This window comes from Cyrtonyx montezumae, unplaced genomic scaffold (assembly GCF_038088225.1).
Source record: "Cyrtonyx montezumae isolate F1298 unplaced genomic scaffold, pur_monq_1.0 scaffold_26, whole genome shotgun sequence".
Lineage (NCBI taxonomy): Eukaryota > Metazoa > Chordata > Aves > Galliformes > Odontophoridae > Cyrtonyx > Cyrtonyx montezumae.
Genome location: NW_027072003.1, coordinates 2612880 through 2628736, shown reverse-complemented (window position 1 = coordinate 2628736; position 15857 = coordinate 2612880). Strand labels below are relative to the sequence as shown.

Here is a 15857-nt window from a genome sequence, read left to right as displayed (position 1 = left end):
CGGGGTCCGCAGGGACAGCCACACACGCAGTGTTATGATTACTCAGATACCAGTTTGCATTTATTCTCCCCGTACTGGTGCTCAGTCTGTGGAGAACATGGACTCGAAGAAGGCGCCATCACTAACGCTGCACGTGGGGATGAGGCACTGCCCGGGGCACTCCCGGGGTGCAGGGCACTGCTGGCACTGCTCGCAGCACGGCTCTGCAGGACAGGGCTGAGCACGGCCCTGGTGAGTCCATAAAACACTGGGGGGCAGCTGGGGCCAGCACACTGCGGGGAGCAGCCAGCAGCCCCCACTTCTGCCAGCACTGCTCAAGGCAGGGAGACCGCACAGCCCATAGAGAGCGATGGGGAACGAAGGCATCGCCCTCCCAGCGTGGCACAGGGACAGCCCGGTGCTTGGGGACAGCTCTGAGGCAGAGGGCTGGGGGACAGGAGTGGGGCAGAGCCCACCCCGCTCACAGCAGCGGGCAGCCCCGGCGCTTCTTGTTCTTGCGGACCTGCAGACCCGCGCGCGTGGCCATCTCAAAGACCTCCCGCACGCCTTCCTTGGTCTTGGCCGAGCACTCGAGGTAGCCAAAGGCATTGATCCGGTTGGCCATGTCTCTCCCCTCCTCTGGCTTCACAGGCTCCTGGGCAGTAGGAAAAAAAAAGGGTCAGGAACACCATCAGCACAGCGGCTGCTGGTGGGACATCCCCAGCGCTCAGACTGGGGCTGTGGGAGGGAAGCCCCAGCAAAGTGGCCCAGGGAAAGGGGATCCCGGCACTGGCCGACCCCAGCACGTCCCCACCTGCTTCATCTTCGCCAGTTCCCGCCGTGTGTGCTCATCGTTGCGCAGATCCTTCTTGTTCCCCACCAGGATGATGGGCACGTTGGGGCAGAAGTGCTTCACCTCCGGGGTCCACTTCTCAGGGATGTTCTCTGTGGGGAGCAGATGTGCTGCTGCTGAGCCACGGGGCATTGCTCCATGAAGGGTGGGAGGAGGGCACAAGCTGCAGCCCTGCACTGTTTGGGGGAGCATGGAAATGTCCCACCGAGCCCCAGAGCCACCCAGATGGGCACAGCAGCCTCTCCCAGCACCTCCACCACGCTCCAGTTCCCAGCATCTTCCTGGAGTGTGCAAAAAGCCAAGGGGTGGAGCAGGGAGACAGAACAGCCCCGAAGTGGCACAGGGACATCCCAGGGTCTCAGGCAGCAGCACCCAGCCCTGCAGGTCCCCACACTCCCCACCCCCTGCTCCCTACCGAGGCTGTCGGGGCTGTCGATAGAAAAGCACATGAGGATGACATCGGTGTCCGGGTACGAGAGAGGCCGCAGTCGGTCGTAGTCCTCCTGCCCAGCTGTGTCCCACAGTGCCAGCTCCACCTGTGGGCACAGGGACATGGCTCAGCACCTCGCTGGCCCCACAGGCAGCTCACGGGGCCAGGAGCAGCACTTCCTCAGCTGCAGGGAGGAGGGCAAACTGAGGCACATTTGGGGCAACCCAAAAACAGAGGTGCTCACTGTGAGCACAGCATCCCGTCCCCACGCACACGGGGCAGGGTCCCTACCTGCTTCCCATCCACCTCGATGTCAGCAATGTAGTTCTCAAACACAGTTGGCACGTAGACCTCAGGGAACTGGTCCTTGCTGAAGACGATCAGCAGGCACGTCTTCCCGCACGCCCCATCCCCCACGATCACCAGCTTCTTCCTGATGGCCGCCATCGCTGCGGGCATGAGAATGAGGGTGAGCGGGGCTGTGGGGACCCTGTGCTCCTCTGCCTGACACCAGACAGCCATCTGTCACCCGCAGCACTGTGGAGCACCCAGTCCTGGCCACCGGAGCACCCTGCGGGGTTCCCTCTTCTCCCATCGCTGCAGAGCACAGGTGCTGGTGACCTCAGCCTCACACACCCTGCTTTGGGATTTAGGCACCGATTAATACACTCTTCAGGCAGAAGCTGCACCCTGGGTGTCACCTGGACACGCTCGCTGGCTCGTGCCCAGCTCAGCAGCAGCAACACACCACACCTGTGCCTGGCACTGAGCACTGGGCTGGCCCCATCCCAGCCCTGTCCCAAGGAACATGTGCCACCGGTGGTGCCTGCCCTGGGGTCTGAGGGAGGAAGGCAGTGGGGTGGGATTGCTCCAGGATCCAACAGCTCTTCAGCATCTCCAACTCCTCAAAAGCTTCAGTGCAGAGCCTGACCCATTTCTTAGATACCTGCACGACCCCATCAGTTCCCCACCCCGCAGGAATCCCGGGCAAGGTGCTAGATGGCCTTCAGCCCTGCAGAGAGAAGGCTGCAGCCACTGCAAACTGCTGGCGGGGTCCCAGAGCTATGGGGCCGCATCCACCCTGACCCGGGGAGGGGTCAGCAGCACCCCGAGCCCTGCCCGAGCCCGCGGTGACTCACGGGGCAGAGGCCCCGTCCCCGCCCAAAATCTCAGCACAATTCATTCCATTACTCACCCAGCAGCCCAGAAATAGCCCACTGCTAACACACGGCCTGGCTCTGCAGAGCAGCACGGGAGGAGGAGGGGATCAGTGCGACCACGGTGCCCCCCGGGCTGCCCCATCCCCGTGGGCACCCAGCAGGGCACCAAGCAGCTATTCTGAGGTGACCACCACAACACAGACAGGGCTCTGGCACAACCCCTTCAGGGGGTGGCCTCCAAATGTGAAGTTCCTGCCGAGCAGGAAACGGGGAATTCCTGGTGGGATGCATCTTTCACCCAGTTTCTGCTCCTGAATCTCAGGAAACGGCACAGAAAGATGTCACTGCTTTGTAGATTGGACCAGAGACAGAAACCTTCCCACCGGCCTCTCCTCCTGAGACCCCGTCCCCAAACCACACTGCACCCAGCCCTGACCCCACAGCACTGTGCAGGCAGCGGGGGGGGGGGGGGGGGGAGGGGGGAACAGACCCCGCTCCGCCTGCCCGGCACTGCTGTGTCTGCAGCCTCTGCTCATCCTGTGTTTAACAAACAAGCGTCCTGAGTGCTCAGACTGTTTGGATTTACTTCTGTTTGGAAGGAGCTCGTCTAATCACAACGCAAACCGGGCTCAAGGCTAGAACATCCACCGGGCAGTCAGCTGGGTTTCACTCCCCCACCGCTCAGGCAGCACAACCTGTGACACAGAGACCTAAGGAAGCCTGCAGCACCCAAAGAGCACGAAGCCCCAGCAGGGAACACAAACAGTGCTGCCTAACCAGTGCAGCCAAGGACAGCCGTCTCCACTTCTAAACATGGCTTTGTGTGCTCAAAGGGCTGCAGCCGCGCCCCGGCGCACGCCAGGCGGGGGCACATCGGGACGGGCCCCGGGGGAGGTGAGGCTGGGCAAGCACGAGCCCAGGGTGGGCACAGAGCATCCCTGGAGGGCTTCAGGGCTGCAGCTGAACCCGGAGTTAAAGGGGATGGAAGGGGAAGGCGTCTGGGGACAGTGACAGTGGTACTCAGCAACTGTCACAACTCCAGCAGGACGTCCCACGGCGCGGGGTGACTTCCTGGCACTGCTCAGGAATTGGGGAGGGTCTTCTACAGAAGCAGAACAAGATTACAAAAGCAGCTGGGAGGGAGGGGTGACGCCAAAGCACAGCACAGCAGCAACGAAGCTCGGGCTCTGGGGTCCCGGTTGTGAAAGCTTGGGGCTGCTCCTGAGGTCTGATGGGACACACTGCGTGGCACCAGGCACAGCAGCAGAGCAGGGCTGCTGGGCAGACAAGGGGCAGAGAGGGCGGTTTGCACTGCCAAATCCCACAAAAACATCCACAAGCAAAGCAAAGAAAGGGATTTGGAGCAGAAGAATGTTAAAACCCAAACTGGGCTCGAGCTGTGAGCATTTTGTGGGGAGATGCGTGGGATTGCTGCCCAGCAAACCCAGTGCTGTGTGCCCTGCAGCGCTCTCTGTGCAGATACTGAGAAACCAACACATGATACCGACCCTGACCAGCACGAGGAGCCTTACTGTAACCCATTTAAACATCTTCTGTTTCAGGATGACGTCCAAGGAAGCAAAAACATCACACACGCACAAAACCTCCACAACTGAAACTCACGGCTCTGCCTTTGGGACTACAGCCACCGCGTCCTGCTTTTACACATCACTGAGCTAAAGAAGAGAAGCCAACCTTTTGCACACAGTCACCGAAGCAGAGAGGCTCCTCAAGTGCTGGATTTCAGTTGGACACGCTGAAAACTCAGTCTGCTGCCTCAGGAGCCCCACGCTGCCCACCCTCACCTCCTCCCCCAAAGGACATCCACCACGTCCTTATCTCACACCCCACAGAAGCTCCTTCCCCAGCTCGCAGCAGCGTCTGCCAAAAGCCTCACACGTCACTTCCCAGGTGCTGTGTGCAGTGCCCCACGGCCGATCCTATTTGTGAACCCATTCCAGACTTCCCACGCACATCCCCATCCCAGTGCACACACCAAGAGAGCCGGGTTCAGCACCCCCAATATCCGCCGGCAGGCAGCGACCTCCCCCATTTTTCACCTAGAAAACGTTTCCCCGGAGAAGCTGAAGCTGTCAAGGATTCAATTCAAGGCGCATAAAATCTCAGGCAGCCTTAACCTGGAAGGAAGAGAGGAGCTGAAATTCAGCGAACGGCGCTTGGGAGGAGGAAAGCGGAGCGCAGACGGCCCCGCAGTGCCGGGGGGGCTCGAGGGGCCGCTGCCCGATTTGGTGCTGGAGCGCCGATGTCGGTCACGGTTCTGGAATGCTTCTCCGCTCTAAGACATTGCACAATTGTTTCTGCTCCGCCGTCTGCCCCCCCACCCCCCCCGTATAAGTGTTTACAAATTTGCTCAGCGCTAAGCAAAGCGAACTTCTGTCCCTTTGGGGCTTTTGGGGCTTTTTGTTTTGTTTTCCCACGAAAAAAAATAGAGAGCTGCTGTGCCAGGACCGGGGCCGGGGGCTGCTCCGTGCGGGACTGCTCCGGCTCCGACCCCTCCTCGCCCCCGGGACCCGTCCCGGCCGGGACCCCACGGCGCACCCCCAGCGCTCGGTCCCACCGCTGACCCCACAGCCCCAACCCCCGGCAACGACCCCAGCACCGCTGAGCTCCCCGCAGCTCCCGCATCCCGAGCGCATCCCGCACCTCTGTCCGGCGCGGCCCGGCTCCTGGTCCCGCTCCCGGCTCCAGCCTCAGCCCCGCAGCGCGGCCCGGCGGCACCGCCCCGCTGTGGGTCCGCCCGCGGAGGGGAGGAGCCGTGCCGAACCGAGCCGAGCCGTGCCCCGTCGGGGGCTCAGCTCCCAGCCCTGGCAGCGGGGCTACGTCGGAGCCCGGGCCGTGCAGCGTGAGTCGTTTCTATTTTAAGATTTCGGAGACCAGTTCTCCTTAATTTATCCCGCCCCGGGCCGGGAGTTGGCTCCAAGGGAAACGTTTCCTTAGTAAAGGAGGGAACCGCAGAGGAAGCACTAAATGCCTCTGGCCGCAATGCCCCGCCTGGCCCGACGGCAGTGGGGGGACCGGGCGGCTATAGGAACAGCGCAAGGGCGGGGGGACAGCGGCTCTCATGGCACCCAGCCTGCCTACGCGAATTAATCAGCACTAATTGGCTTTTAAGTTAGTCTTCTTTGCAGAGGCTCTGGAAGAAAGGCACTGAGGTGGGACTGCGAGCGGCACGACCTTTATTTAACCACGCGGTGCTACGGAAGGACGGCTCCTCCAACCCCAGCATCACCCCCTGCTCCCTGCGGCACAGAGATGCGCACAGGTTCAGATCTCACCGGATCACTTTCACTTCCTACTAAGCACATTTATTTACATCTCGCTGATTGCAGAGGCCAACACGGCCCAAAGGCCACAGCCACGGTGCGTCCCCAGGGCGCAGCACAGGACTCTGCTGTCCCCACGGCCACGCTGCCTTCGTGCTTCAGCAGGGTGCAAACGCTGCAGAGGTGCAGGAAACTCATCATGTCCCAGGTCAGAGGTATGGCAGATGCAAAATGCAATACTGCAGGGAGAACAACTGCAGCTACAACCCTGCTCAGAACCAGCTCCGAGTCGAGGGAAAAGCCAGCCCACTCCATTTCCCAGCCACAACCAAGCTGCTTTTATTGTGGGCTTCCAGCCCCCAGCTAAGCAGATCCATGCAGCACTTTAAGCTGTTAAGCTTGGCTGAACAGGGCTGCTCTGTAACTGCTGCTCAGCAGTTGCCAAATTAGAACTGCTCAGAAATAACAGACCTATATTCATACCGACTGCCACCTCACACCAAGAAGGAATTTAGACACTTTCCAGCTCAGCTCTCCAGTTAATAATAAATAATTGGCTCTAGAAACACGGCGGTGATCCAAGGCATGAAGAGAGGTGGTAGGCAGAGCCCATGGCACAGCCAGGAGCTGGCAAACACCGTGAGACTGCAACAGCTCATTTCCTCCCAGGTGCTCTGTGACTGAGCCCTGTCACGTCCTCCGAAACCTGAGACCAAGGCAGTGTGCCCAGCTGGGGATGGGGCCCAGGAGCCAAAGACGGTGAGCACAGGACTGGGGCATCCCTGGGGCTCACAGCACCTGCAGCCGGGATGGGCACTGCCCTGCTGCCAGCAGGACCTCACTCCACACCCATCCCAGGGCAGTAGCTTCAGTGTCCATGGTGCAAATGTCGTAGGGCAAGAGAGGGAGGTGACAGCAGCAGCAAGCACAGGCTTCACCGGGTCCAGGCACTCAGATCCCAGTCACAGGGCTGCAGCCAGCACACCTGGGCCAGGGCAAGGTGCTGAGCGTGCACCGAGAAGCCAAGAAGCACTGAGGCTTTTCACAGCAACCAAGAAAATCATCCCTTGTGTCCTGTCTCTGCTCAGTCCTTCCATCTCTACAGTGGGCTGGGATGCAGGTGAGGGGGTGCTTCGGGCAGGAGGCTCTGAGCTCCTCATTCTTCTTGTGGTCAGCTCGGGAAGAAGTGCTGGAGTGAACGGTGCCCTGGGCAGCACCAGCATCCTGCTCACAGCCATCCAGGCAGCGTGACCCCTCTGCCCAGCACCGTCACGTTATCACATGTAGTTGCCAGGACCACCCAGGGGGATCACGAACACGGAGATATCATCGCCAGAGCCCAGCTTGTCATTGGGCAGCCGCCAGCCCCGCTCCTTCAGGACACCCCTGGAGCGCACCACCAGCTCCTGGGCCACCACGGTGTACCTGGGCAGAGCACAGCAGTCAGCCCCAGCCCAGCAGGCAGTGTGCTGCATCACACTGCTGTCCCCGGGAGGAGGGGGAAGCTGGGGGAACAAGAGGGGCAGGGAAGGGGCACACAGAGAGCTCAGATACGTTCATACAGAGAAGCACTGTGTAGGAGGGATACGTGGCCACAGTGCTGCTCCAAGATGTTATGGTGCAGAGACCTGTCTGTCTCCCCCTCACCTGCATGGGTCGTTGGGCTCATAGCTCGTCAGCACCTCCATCACCACGCTGGCCACCTCCTTGTCGTTGGTGACATCCCAGAGCCCATCAGTGCCCAGGACCAGGACATCATCAGGGCAGTGCTCGTACTGTGTGAGGTCATACACCCTGACCTGGGAAACAGTGGGGCAGGACATGAGAGTGAGAGTGTGTTTGTGGACACCCAACACTGCCAGGTACTCTGAGCGTGCTCTGAGGTCATCCCAACCAATTCCAGCTATCGCAGGAACCCTCGGGCTTGCTCACCTCTGGGAAGCAGGACAGGAAAGGCTTGATGTGGATGTTGGAGCTGAACACCTTGAGGTCATGGTCTCCTAGGCCCCGTGTCACTCCAATAGTGGCCATCACCCGAGCCTGGAGAAAGGCAAAACCAAAAGCAAGCTTTAAGCTACTTAAACTCCACCTCTGCTCCCACGAGAGATGACACACATGGTATTGGCACCAAGACAACAAAAAATAGGCTGAGACCCCCAGTTCAGCAAAGGTAGACAGGGAGCGACCCCTGCACGGTGCCAGGACCCTTGCTGCAATGTCACCAGACCTCTTCCTCCCAGGGCAGCAGGGACCCCACCCCTCACATCCCAGCACTGCACCTTTTTGCCTTCCCCATAGATAAGTGGAAACTTCAGGTCGTCCTCTTCAATCTTTTTATAAGCCCTGGTTGAAACAAGCAGAGGCAACCAGTTGGCCAGCGCCCAGGGATGCGACCCCTTCGGTACGTGGGGAGGGGGCTGGAGCCGTGGCCACACGCAGCAGCAGCCCCAGGCAGCACAGTACCAGCCATTCATGCTCTGGTCTCTGTACAGCATCTTCTTCCCCAGCTCCTTGGGATGGATCCTGCGGGGGAACTCGAGGTGTGTGAACTCCTTTCCCAGCAGCTCAGGTCTCAGGAACGCCTGCAAGAAGGGACAGAGCACACTCAGGCACACAGGTTGCTGCCTCCTAACCAAGCATGCACCCTGTCTGTGGTCAGGGATAAGCAGCAGCACAGAGCACATGGCCCCAGGACATGGCTGAGTGACTGCCAGCATCCCTACAGGCATCGTCACCCTGTGCAGAGCTGCCAGCACGCTGCTCCTGGAGCTGGAGCCCCACAGACCTCACCCACACCCCATGCCCCACACCACCCCCAGCAGCCCCAGAGCTTCCCCCAAGCACAGCCAAGATTGAGACAGCGCTGGGAAGTGCGAGCAGCTGAGAGGAAGGAGAGGAGCCTTCGAGTTGTGGCAGAGTTGGTGCCGAGGCACAGAGGGCCATGGCCACGGCACAGCCACTGCAGTGGAGCTAGCACAGCCTGGCCCTCTGCCCATGCATGCATCGCAGCTGGGGAGGATCTTGCTCACATCAACTTCTTCCCTTCAAGTCATTCAAACACAGACATGAGAAAAAGTACCACAGTGCCCTCCCAGATATGCTGCAAGCCAGGAAATCCCATCCAGCAGGACCTCCTCTAACACAAACACCTCCTCCTCCGTGCTGCTGTCAGAGAGGCCCTCAGAACCTTAACAAGTCTCATTGCACAGCACAGAGAGGTCTGCCCAGGGCAAGCGGGACAGGGAGCTCTCAGGAAGAAAGCCAGCAATCTGCCCACACCCTGCAGCTCCCCCTGGGAGCACTGGGTGAGAAACCAGTGCTGAGCACAGGGTCCCCATGAATGCACGAGGGGACACAGAGTGAAGGGCACAGAAGCACTCCCCAGCACTGCCAGGTGCTCTGTGCTGCACAGCAGAGAGCAGGGCAGCTCCAGCCAGGGCCCAGGAGGTGGGTGAGCAGGAATGAGGTTAGAAGAAAGGTCTTCCTTACTAAGAACTGCAGCCTCTGCCTCTCTGTCTCTGGAGTAAACTCCCTGGACATTGGAATGATTTCCCCGTTACGGATGATAATGGCCCTGCAATGAAACATGGAAGGATGAGGTTAGAGGAGAATTCCTCTCCCCGCTGCCCATCAGCTGCAGGGACAGCGCCGGCTCAGCCGAGCCCAGCACCCAGGGCAGGGGAGGGAGCACAGGGAAATGGAAGAGAAGCATGGGGCAGATGGAGAGCAAAGCAAAGGAAAGGATATGATAAGAAGAGGAGCAGCATAAAGGTTACTAAGCCTCCATCACACGCAGCTCAGGCAGAAGTCGCCAGCAGCAGGACACGGGTGCACGTGCCCAGAAGTGGGAGTGAGCTCACTGCAGGAAGGCTGAGCTTGTGATGGGTTAAAAAATGCCTGCTTATGAGATGTAACTGGAGGTCCCAGGGGACTGAGGATCTCTTGACACCTCTGGTGCCCCTGTCCCACTTGCTGCCCTGACGAGGGCTGCAGATCCCCTGCAGTGATGCAGGGCTCAGGTATGCCCAGTTCTGGTGGGGTCTGGTGCCAGGGAGGGAGTGCAGACTCTCTCCTGGCTGCCTGGTTCCAGCCACAGTACCCGTGCATGCTGCCTTCCTGGGCACTGCATGGGCAAGCAGAGCAGCACTCTTAGTCCCCTCACCCCAGGCCACCAGCTGCTGCTGCCATCACATCACAGCACCCAGAACCAGAGCACCTGCAGCCCCATGATGCCTCAGCAGATGCACGGCACCCAGTAGTCCCTGCTCATCACCCCAACCCCTGCACACACCCAGAGGAAAGGCACCAGGACCTCCTCCACCCCAGGTCTGGAAGCACATTCAGAGCTGCTTCACCCTGAGTGTCAGACGGACACTGTGGGCTATGAGCACACCTACACACAACTCAGTAATGCACCCAAGAAAATCTATGCCAGGCAAAGTCCTTTGGCACCGAGCTCCCTCAGGGAGCACACTCAGCTGCTGCATGAAGATTTGCACATCCTTCAGCTAGAAATGTCTGCTGGTATAAAATGCGCCCTAAAACTGATGCTCGCACATCTTCAGCAGCTTTGCTGGGGGAGGGAGCAATTTTAATTCCCCAGTGTGTGGCCCTTGCATGCAGTTCAGGACCACCTGCGAAGCACAGACACTGCTGGGAAGGCAGGGAGCAAGTCCCAGAGCTGGGGAAGGAAATCTCCAGCTCCCTCAGGCACACACAGACAGCACAGCACGGAAACCAGGTCTGGCTGGGGCCGTACATACCTGCTGTCACCAGCGTTGGCCACGTAGAACTTGCCCATGAGGTAGACAGCAGCAAGGGCACAGCAACCCCCAGAGATGTGCTGGGACGCCCGCTCCTGCTCGATCTGCTCGTCCTAGAGAGACAGAGAGCTGTGAGCAGAGCAGGAGGCAGCCCCTGCCAGCAAGCAGAGCTCCAAGCAGTCTGAAATAGCTCTGTGCTGCCCCGTCAGCACCCTGGCTGCCAGCTGAGGCTGGGCACATCGCCCTGCTCACCCCCAAGGTCCTGTGTGCAGCCCAGGACACAGCCTCCCCAGCGCTGCGGAGCAGGCAGCAGCTGGAACAATGCTCAGTGAAACCCTCTTCACACACAGAGACCAAAGCCTGCGTGTTTTGTGACCTCCAAATGAGGCAGAGCAGAAGGGCTGGAGCTGCCCTGCAGCTGTCACCGCAGACCTGTGTGCTGCCGGAGGGGACAGGAGCAGAGCAAATGCTGCCGTCAGCAGCTGCAGCTCACCATGTGTTTGAAGGCGTTCTCAATGGCACCGATCACCAGGCTCTCATGGGAAACTGCCTTCTCCAGGTGAAAGCGTGGCAGAGCATCGCTGGGGACCTCCCCGTTGTCCTCTGCCTGGCTCAGCTCGGCGTCGTGCTGCAGGCAGATGGGAGGTGGGGAGGGGTCCTGCAGGATGTCCACCAGGTCCCGCAGCTGCTCGCAGATGTGCAGGTGCAGCCTCTTGGATGCCATGACAGCAGCACCGCTGCCCGCGTGTCCATCAAACAGGGCCCAGTAGTGGAAATAAAACCCCTTCCTGCCCTGTGGGGAGAGATGGGAGGCTCAGTGATGCCTGCATAGAAGCAGGGGGGCAGGAGCAGAGGGCTACAGCTGCTAGGGGAGCAGCCTCCCACCTGCCCTCACCCTGTCGGGCTCCCCACTGCCATCCCTGCAGGGCAGGCGGCCCCTGGGGCTGGGCCTCCTCTCCACAAACACCACCTCACAGCACGCCTGGTCCTCGTTGTGTTGGCTCTTCCCAGCATTAATCACCCTGCCGGGAGGGAACAAAGCATTATGTGCAGTTGAAATATCAGGGCTTGCCCAGAGGCACTGCAGAGCACCAGCCCCAGCTCACAGGGATGGGCTGGCAGTGATGTGACAGAGGTGACCCCAGCAGCACCTAACTCCTCCATCCCCTCCACTGCCTCAAACCCACCCCAGCCTCGATGCACCCAGCCCGGGCACACAGACACTGCACAGGGCGTGCAGCCTCCATCCCAAACCAGCACCTTGCAGAGGGAGCAGGCAACCCTCAGGAGGGGACCAAAAACGGAACCAGCAAAAAGATTCACATGAACTTTTTACAGCTTGTGCTGACAAAGCAGGTACCGGGTCTGGATTGCAAAACCTGCCCGTGAAGGGAAGCTGTAAATGTGCATGACTGAGCGAGCTAGCTCAGCGTGGACTTTCCAAGTGGTTTGCAGAAAGAAGTCCTGGGACACAGAGGAGAAGTCCCACTGCTGAACACAGGGTGGCTTTCCTTCCTCCCCCACAGTATCTGCAGGGTGCCTGCACCTGCAAGAACGAGAGCAGGGTGCCTCTCCCCCAGCACCTCCTAAAGGAGACACATCTCAGGAGGTCCCAGGAAGGTCAACCAATGCAGGGCTACAGGAGCAGAGCACAGAGCAGCAGAGGGGCCCTTCAGCTCCTGACTTTCCCCACCTGCCTTCAGCTACGGCTGGAACTCATAAGCAGCGAAAGAAGAAGAGACCGAGCTCCCGAAGGGGAAACCAGGGCAGGTCCTGTTCCCAGCACAGCTTCAATTCCCTCCTCCCGTGTCCTGCGAGAACTGGAGCGGAGCGGTTCCCTCACCCCTCAGTATCGCTTCCCCGCGGAGCAGCGGGCAGAAAAGCGCAGAAAATGGAACAGCTTCAAGCGCTCAGGGGATGGGGAACAGCGTCAACAGCCGAGCCACCGGCAGGCAGGGAGCGGGCAGGCAGCCGGGACGCACAGCTCAGCCCCGCCTCGACCCACTTTCGTTTCTCCCGGCCCGCACGGCCGCCCCGCAGCCCCCCCCGCCCCCCCTCCACCCCACGGGCACTGCGCTGCCCCCCGCCCCGCCCGGCCCCGCTCACTCGGCGTAGCCCGTGCTCCAGGGCAGACGGCGGCGGCCGTCGCGGGGGCTCTGCACCGCCCGCCCCGCGTGGTCGTCGGCACGGCGCAGCTCCTCGGGCGTCAGCTGGAGGAAGGCCGGACGGCAGAACGCCGCGACCCGCGGCCCCTCCTCGCCCCCGGCCCCGCTGCTGCTACCGCCGCCACGTCGGGGCTCGGCCGGGGGCTGCGCGCCCGTCCCGGGGCCCAGCCCCGCAACCAGGTGCGAGACCGCAGAGCGCACCCGCAGCAGCATGCCGGGCCGAGCCGGGCCGAGCCGCGCCGAGCCCCTCCCCCGGCCCCGCCCCGCCCCGGGGCCGCCTCCCCGGGCGAGACGCGCACCGGGACAGAAAGCGGCGGCGGTCCCCGGGCTCGCGGTGATGGAACTGTGAGCTTCAGCTCTCGGCTGGGGGGGGGGGGGCGGGAGATAAGGTCCTGGCAGCGGTCACATGAAGCGCTGCCGGCTCTGCGGGACGGATCCTCCCCGGCTGCGGGATGGTCCCCAGCTCCTTCAGAGCCTCCTGCAATAAACCAGCATCTGCCGGCCGTGGCAGTGCTTCGTCACGCTCAGCGGTGAGACCCAGCCCCCTGCGGTCACGCCGAGCTATTAATAAGCGGCCGGGCTGCGGAGGAGCGGGCAGCTCACGGGACTGAGAGCAGAACCTCCTTCTGCCTCCGGAGCTGCGGTAGCGCTGCTCGGTTTGCGGATCCGGCCGCCCCAGGGCGATGTGCCGGCACTGCTCACTGGGCCTGACCTCGGCTCCTCCTGCCTCGGGGTTCCTATGGCAACAAACACTGCTGAAAAAATACAGCGTTTGTCTGTGGAAAGTAGAACTGAGTCCGTCCTGCGTGTCCCGGCGCGCTCTGCTCCCCAGGGAGCGGCTTGCATCCTCCCCGCACGGATCTGCGCTTCATCGTCACCTTCACAGCTCCGAGCGCTTCACCGCGTCCTTGGCTAAACCTCGTCCGCTGAGCAGACTGCCGAGGACATCCTATGGATATGGCATTACTCTTTTCCTCCCGAGCGGCAAGCTGCTCAGCAGCGCGTCTCGGCGAGGTCTGAATGCACGTACCCTTTCCCAGGCTGCTTTTTGCAGCTGCCGACTCCTTCTGCCCTCTGCCCACCGCTGCCCGGCTCCCATCCCCCCGTCCCCTGCTCCGAGCTCCCATCTCTGCGAGGCGGAGCGGGCTCCAGGGGGCGGCACAGGCTGCACGCAGCGGTGGGGGACGCGGCCCCCTTCCTCCTCCCCCCACCCTCCCGAGCCCTCCCCGCCAGCTCAGTTTCCTCCGGGGGTCCTCAGGGGTTTCCCCCCAGCACGGCTGAGTCAGCAGGATGCGTTCCTTGGAAAGAGGGAAACGGCAGCATCCGGAGTGACTTCTGTCCCCGCGCAGAAAGAATGGTGTGACATAAAAACGCGCTGCGAGAACGTTCCTTGGAACAATGCGACGCTAATAGCTGTTTTCCAAGAAAGAGAGCGACATTTCCTCCCATTACGTCCGCCCTTCAAGCTCAATGCAAGCTTCCTCCCGGCGTGCCGTCCCCACACTCCCTTCCTGGCACTGCCGGTGCGTGTGCCGAGCCCACGGGTGGGTGACGCAGGGAGGCCCCTGAGACCGCTGTGGATGTCACCTACTCCGTCCTCGCGTTTCCTTCCCACCCTTCAAGTTCGTGCCAGGGCTGCCGGGTGCAGAATCACCTTCAGGTGTCCCCTCTGTAGTGCTGACCCCGGCTCCTCCCCATGACCCCAGCTCCCCACTCTGTAAGCCTCTCCAACCCCCAGCTGTAACAAACTGCTTTCAGCACAACCAAACTGCCCCCCCCGGCCCCCCAAGGTGGGTGATTGCTTAGGGCACAGAGGGGAGATTTCCATGAGCTGTAACGTGCTTTCTGGTAAGAAAATGTGGAAGAAAACACTGGTGGCATTTAAGCCAGTATGTAACATCTAGATCATAAAAGTACCAGAGGATGCTTTAAAATCAGCTCTTTGCAGCAGCACATCCGTTGACTGCACAGCTTTACCCCATAATGAGCAATATATTAATTTATAATTAGTGTAATACGGCGAAGCACCGCAAATAGCTCTGTGCACTCCGGCTAATTCATCAACAGAAGAAGCAGCTCTTAATGGTTTCCAAGGTTTGCCTGTCCCCTGTAATTGGGAAGCTCAGTATTTATTGTTATTCCTTTGAAGGGGTGATCTGATTGCAGCCACATATCTTTGTTGTTTGTCTGCACTGCCCCCAGGGCTCGGCTGCAGCTCGGTGCAGGGGATGCTCGGCCTCGAGCAGAGATGCCACCTCTGTGCTGCTCAGGGTGGAGGCCAGCTGCTGGGCTCTGCACCAACGCTCCTTACCCCCTCACCCTGCACTGGTATGGCAGCAGCCCTCCAGCTGAAGGGGAAATCATTTCCTCTGGGCTACATCTGGAAGGTTTTCTCGCGCAGTTCCTTTCCTTTGCCGGCTTTGTTACGGGCACTCAACTTCGTTCCTTCCCATCTCTTCCCCTACAGGAACGTCAGGGACTCCTGGAAGAGGCAGAGCCAGGACTGAGGACAATGCAGAGTCTGCTGAGGAGTGGAGAGAAGGGAAATGACCGCTCTCCTCCACCGGCATTCAAATGAAATCCGTTCTGCTGAAGTGTTAATTCTTCCCCTGCATTGAAATGCTGTGATCTGGAAAGCAGCGAGTTTGTATTTCAATGCCATTACATCAATAAAGAGCTTGATTTTGTAGGCTTCCTTGTTGAATAGGCTGGCCTAATTTAATTGCAGCTTGGCTGATGTGAAAGGTGGTTTTGATTGCATTTGTGCTTGATAATTTCCATTAAAACTTTGCGATCTGGAAAGCAATATGTTTGTATTTACTTATTACAGCAACAGAGACCTGGATTTGTGGACTCTCTGACAAAGTACCTAATGAATACAAAGAGCAGAGTTGATTTCATTTCTTATTAATTTCTTTCCATTAATTTCCCCATTACTCTCTGATCTGAGGAGTACAATGCTCGTATGCCCTTAATATCTTATTACTGGAGTTTGGGTTAATCTTGTAGAGCTTTTTTTTCTCTTTTCTTTTGAGCAGCCACATCTAACCAATTTAACGTGGTAATGCAATTTTTCCCTTTCAAAAAGGGGCAAAGAAAGTTCCACTTTGTGAAATAGCAGAGGGGATCTATCCTTCGGAAGGGTTTGAGCCAGGAGTCCTCTCTCAGTTTCAGGATTCCTCTCAGGCCATGGAAGAGGGCTGGGTCCCCACTGCCCCGGGAG

The 15857-nt window shown here is 59.8% G+C and overlaps 2 protein-coding genes across 4 annotated transcripts; both read right to left on the bottom strand.

The window, feature by feature from the left end:
- Window positions 1-167: 167 nt before the first annotated feature.
- RHOC (ras homolog family member C) lies at window positions 168-5177 on the bottom strand. 3 transcript variants are annotated; one of them, XM_065740354.1, is made up of 5 exons: window positions 5087-5177; window positions 1554-1711; window positions 1248-1368; window positions 794-924; window positions 168-634 (listed from the first exon to the last, which is right to left on the bottom strand). In XM_065740354.1, the coding sequence occupies exons 2-5, from the start codon at window positions 1707-1709 to the stop codon at window positions 461-463; spliced, it is 582 nt and encodes a 193-aa protein (XP_065596426.1). In that variant the 5' UTR covers window positions 1710-1711; window positions 5087-5177; the 3' UTR covers window positions 168-460. The 3 variants fall into 3 exon arrangements, with proteins under 3 accessions (XP_065596426.1, XP_065596427.1, XP_065596425.1); XM_065740355.1 differs by lacking the exon at window positions 5087-5177 and adding an exon at window positions 4483-4506; XM_065740353.1 differs by lacking the exon at window positions 5087-5177 and having other exon boundaries at window positions 1554-1943.
- Window positions 5178-5803: 626 nt separating this feature from the next.
- PPM1J (protein phosphatase, Mg2+/Mn2+ dependent 1J) lies at window positions 5804-12847 on the bottom strand. The gene is made up of 10 exons (XM_065740352.1): window positions 12576-12847; window positions 11365-11491; window positions 10963-11262; window positions 10470-10582; window positions 9196-9280; window positions 8170-8288; window positions 7986-8049; window positions 7639-7746; window positions 7354-7505; window positions 5804-7131 (listed from the first exon to the last, which is right to left on the bottom strand). The coding sequence occupies exons 1-10, from the start codon at window positions 12845-12847 to the stop codon at window positions 6984-6986; spliced, it is 1488 nt and encodes a 495-aa protein (XP_065596424.1). The 3' UTR covers window positions 5804-6983.
- Window positions 12848-15857: the final 3010 nt, after the last annotated feature.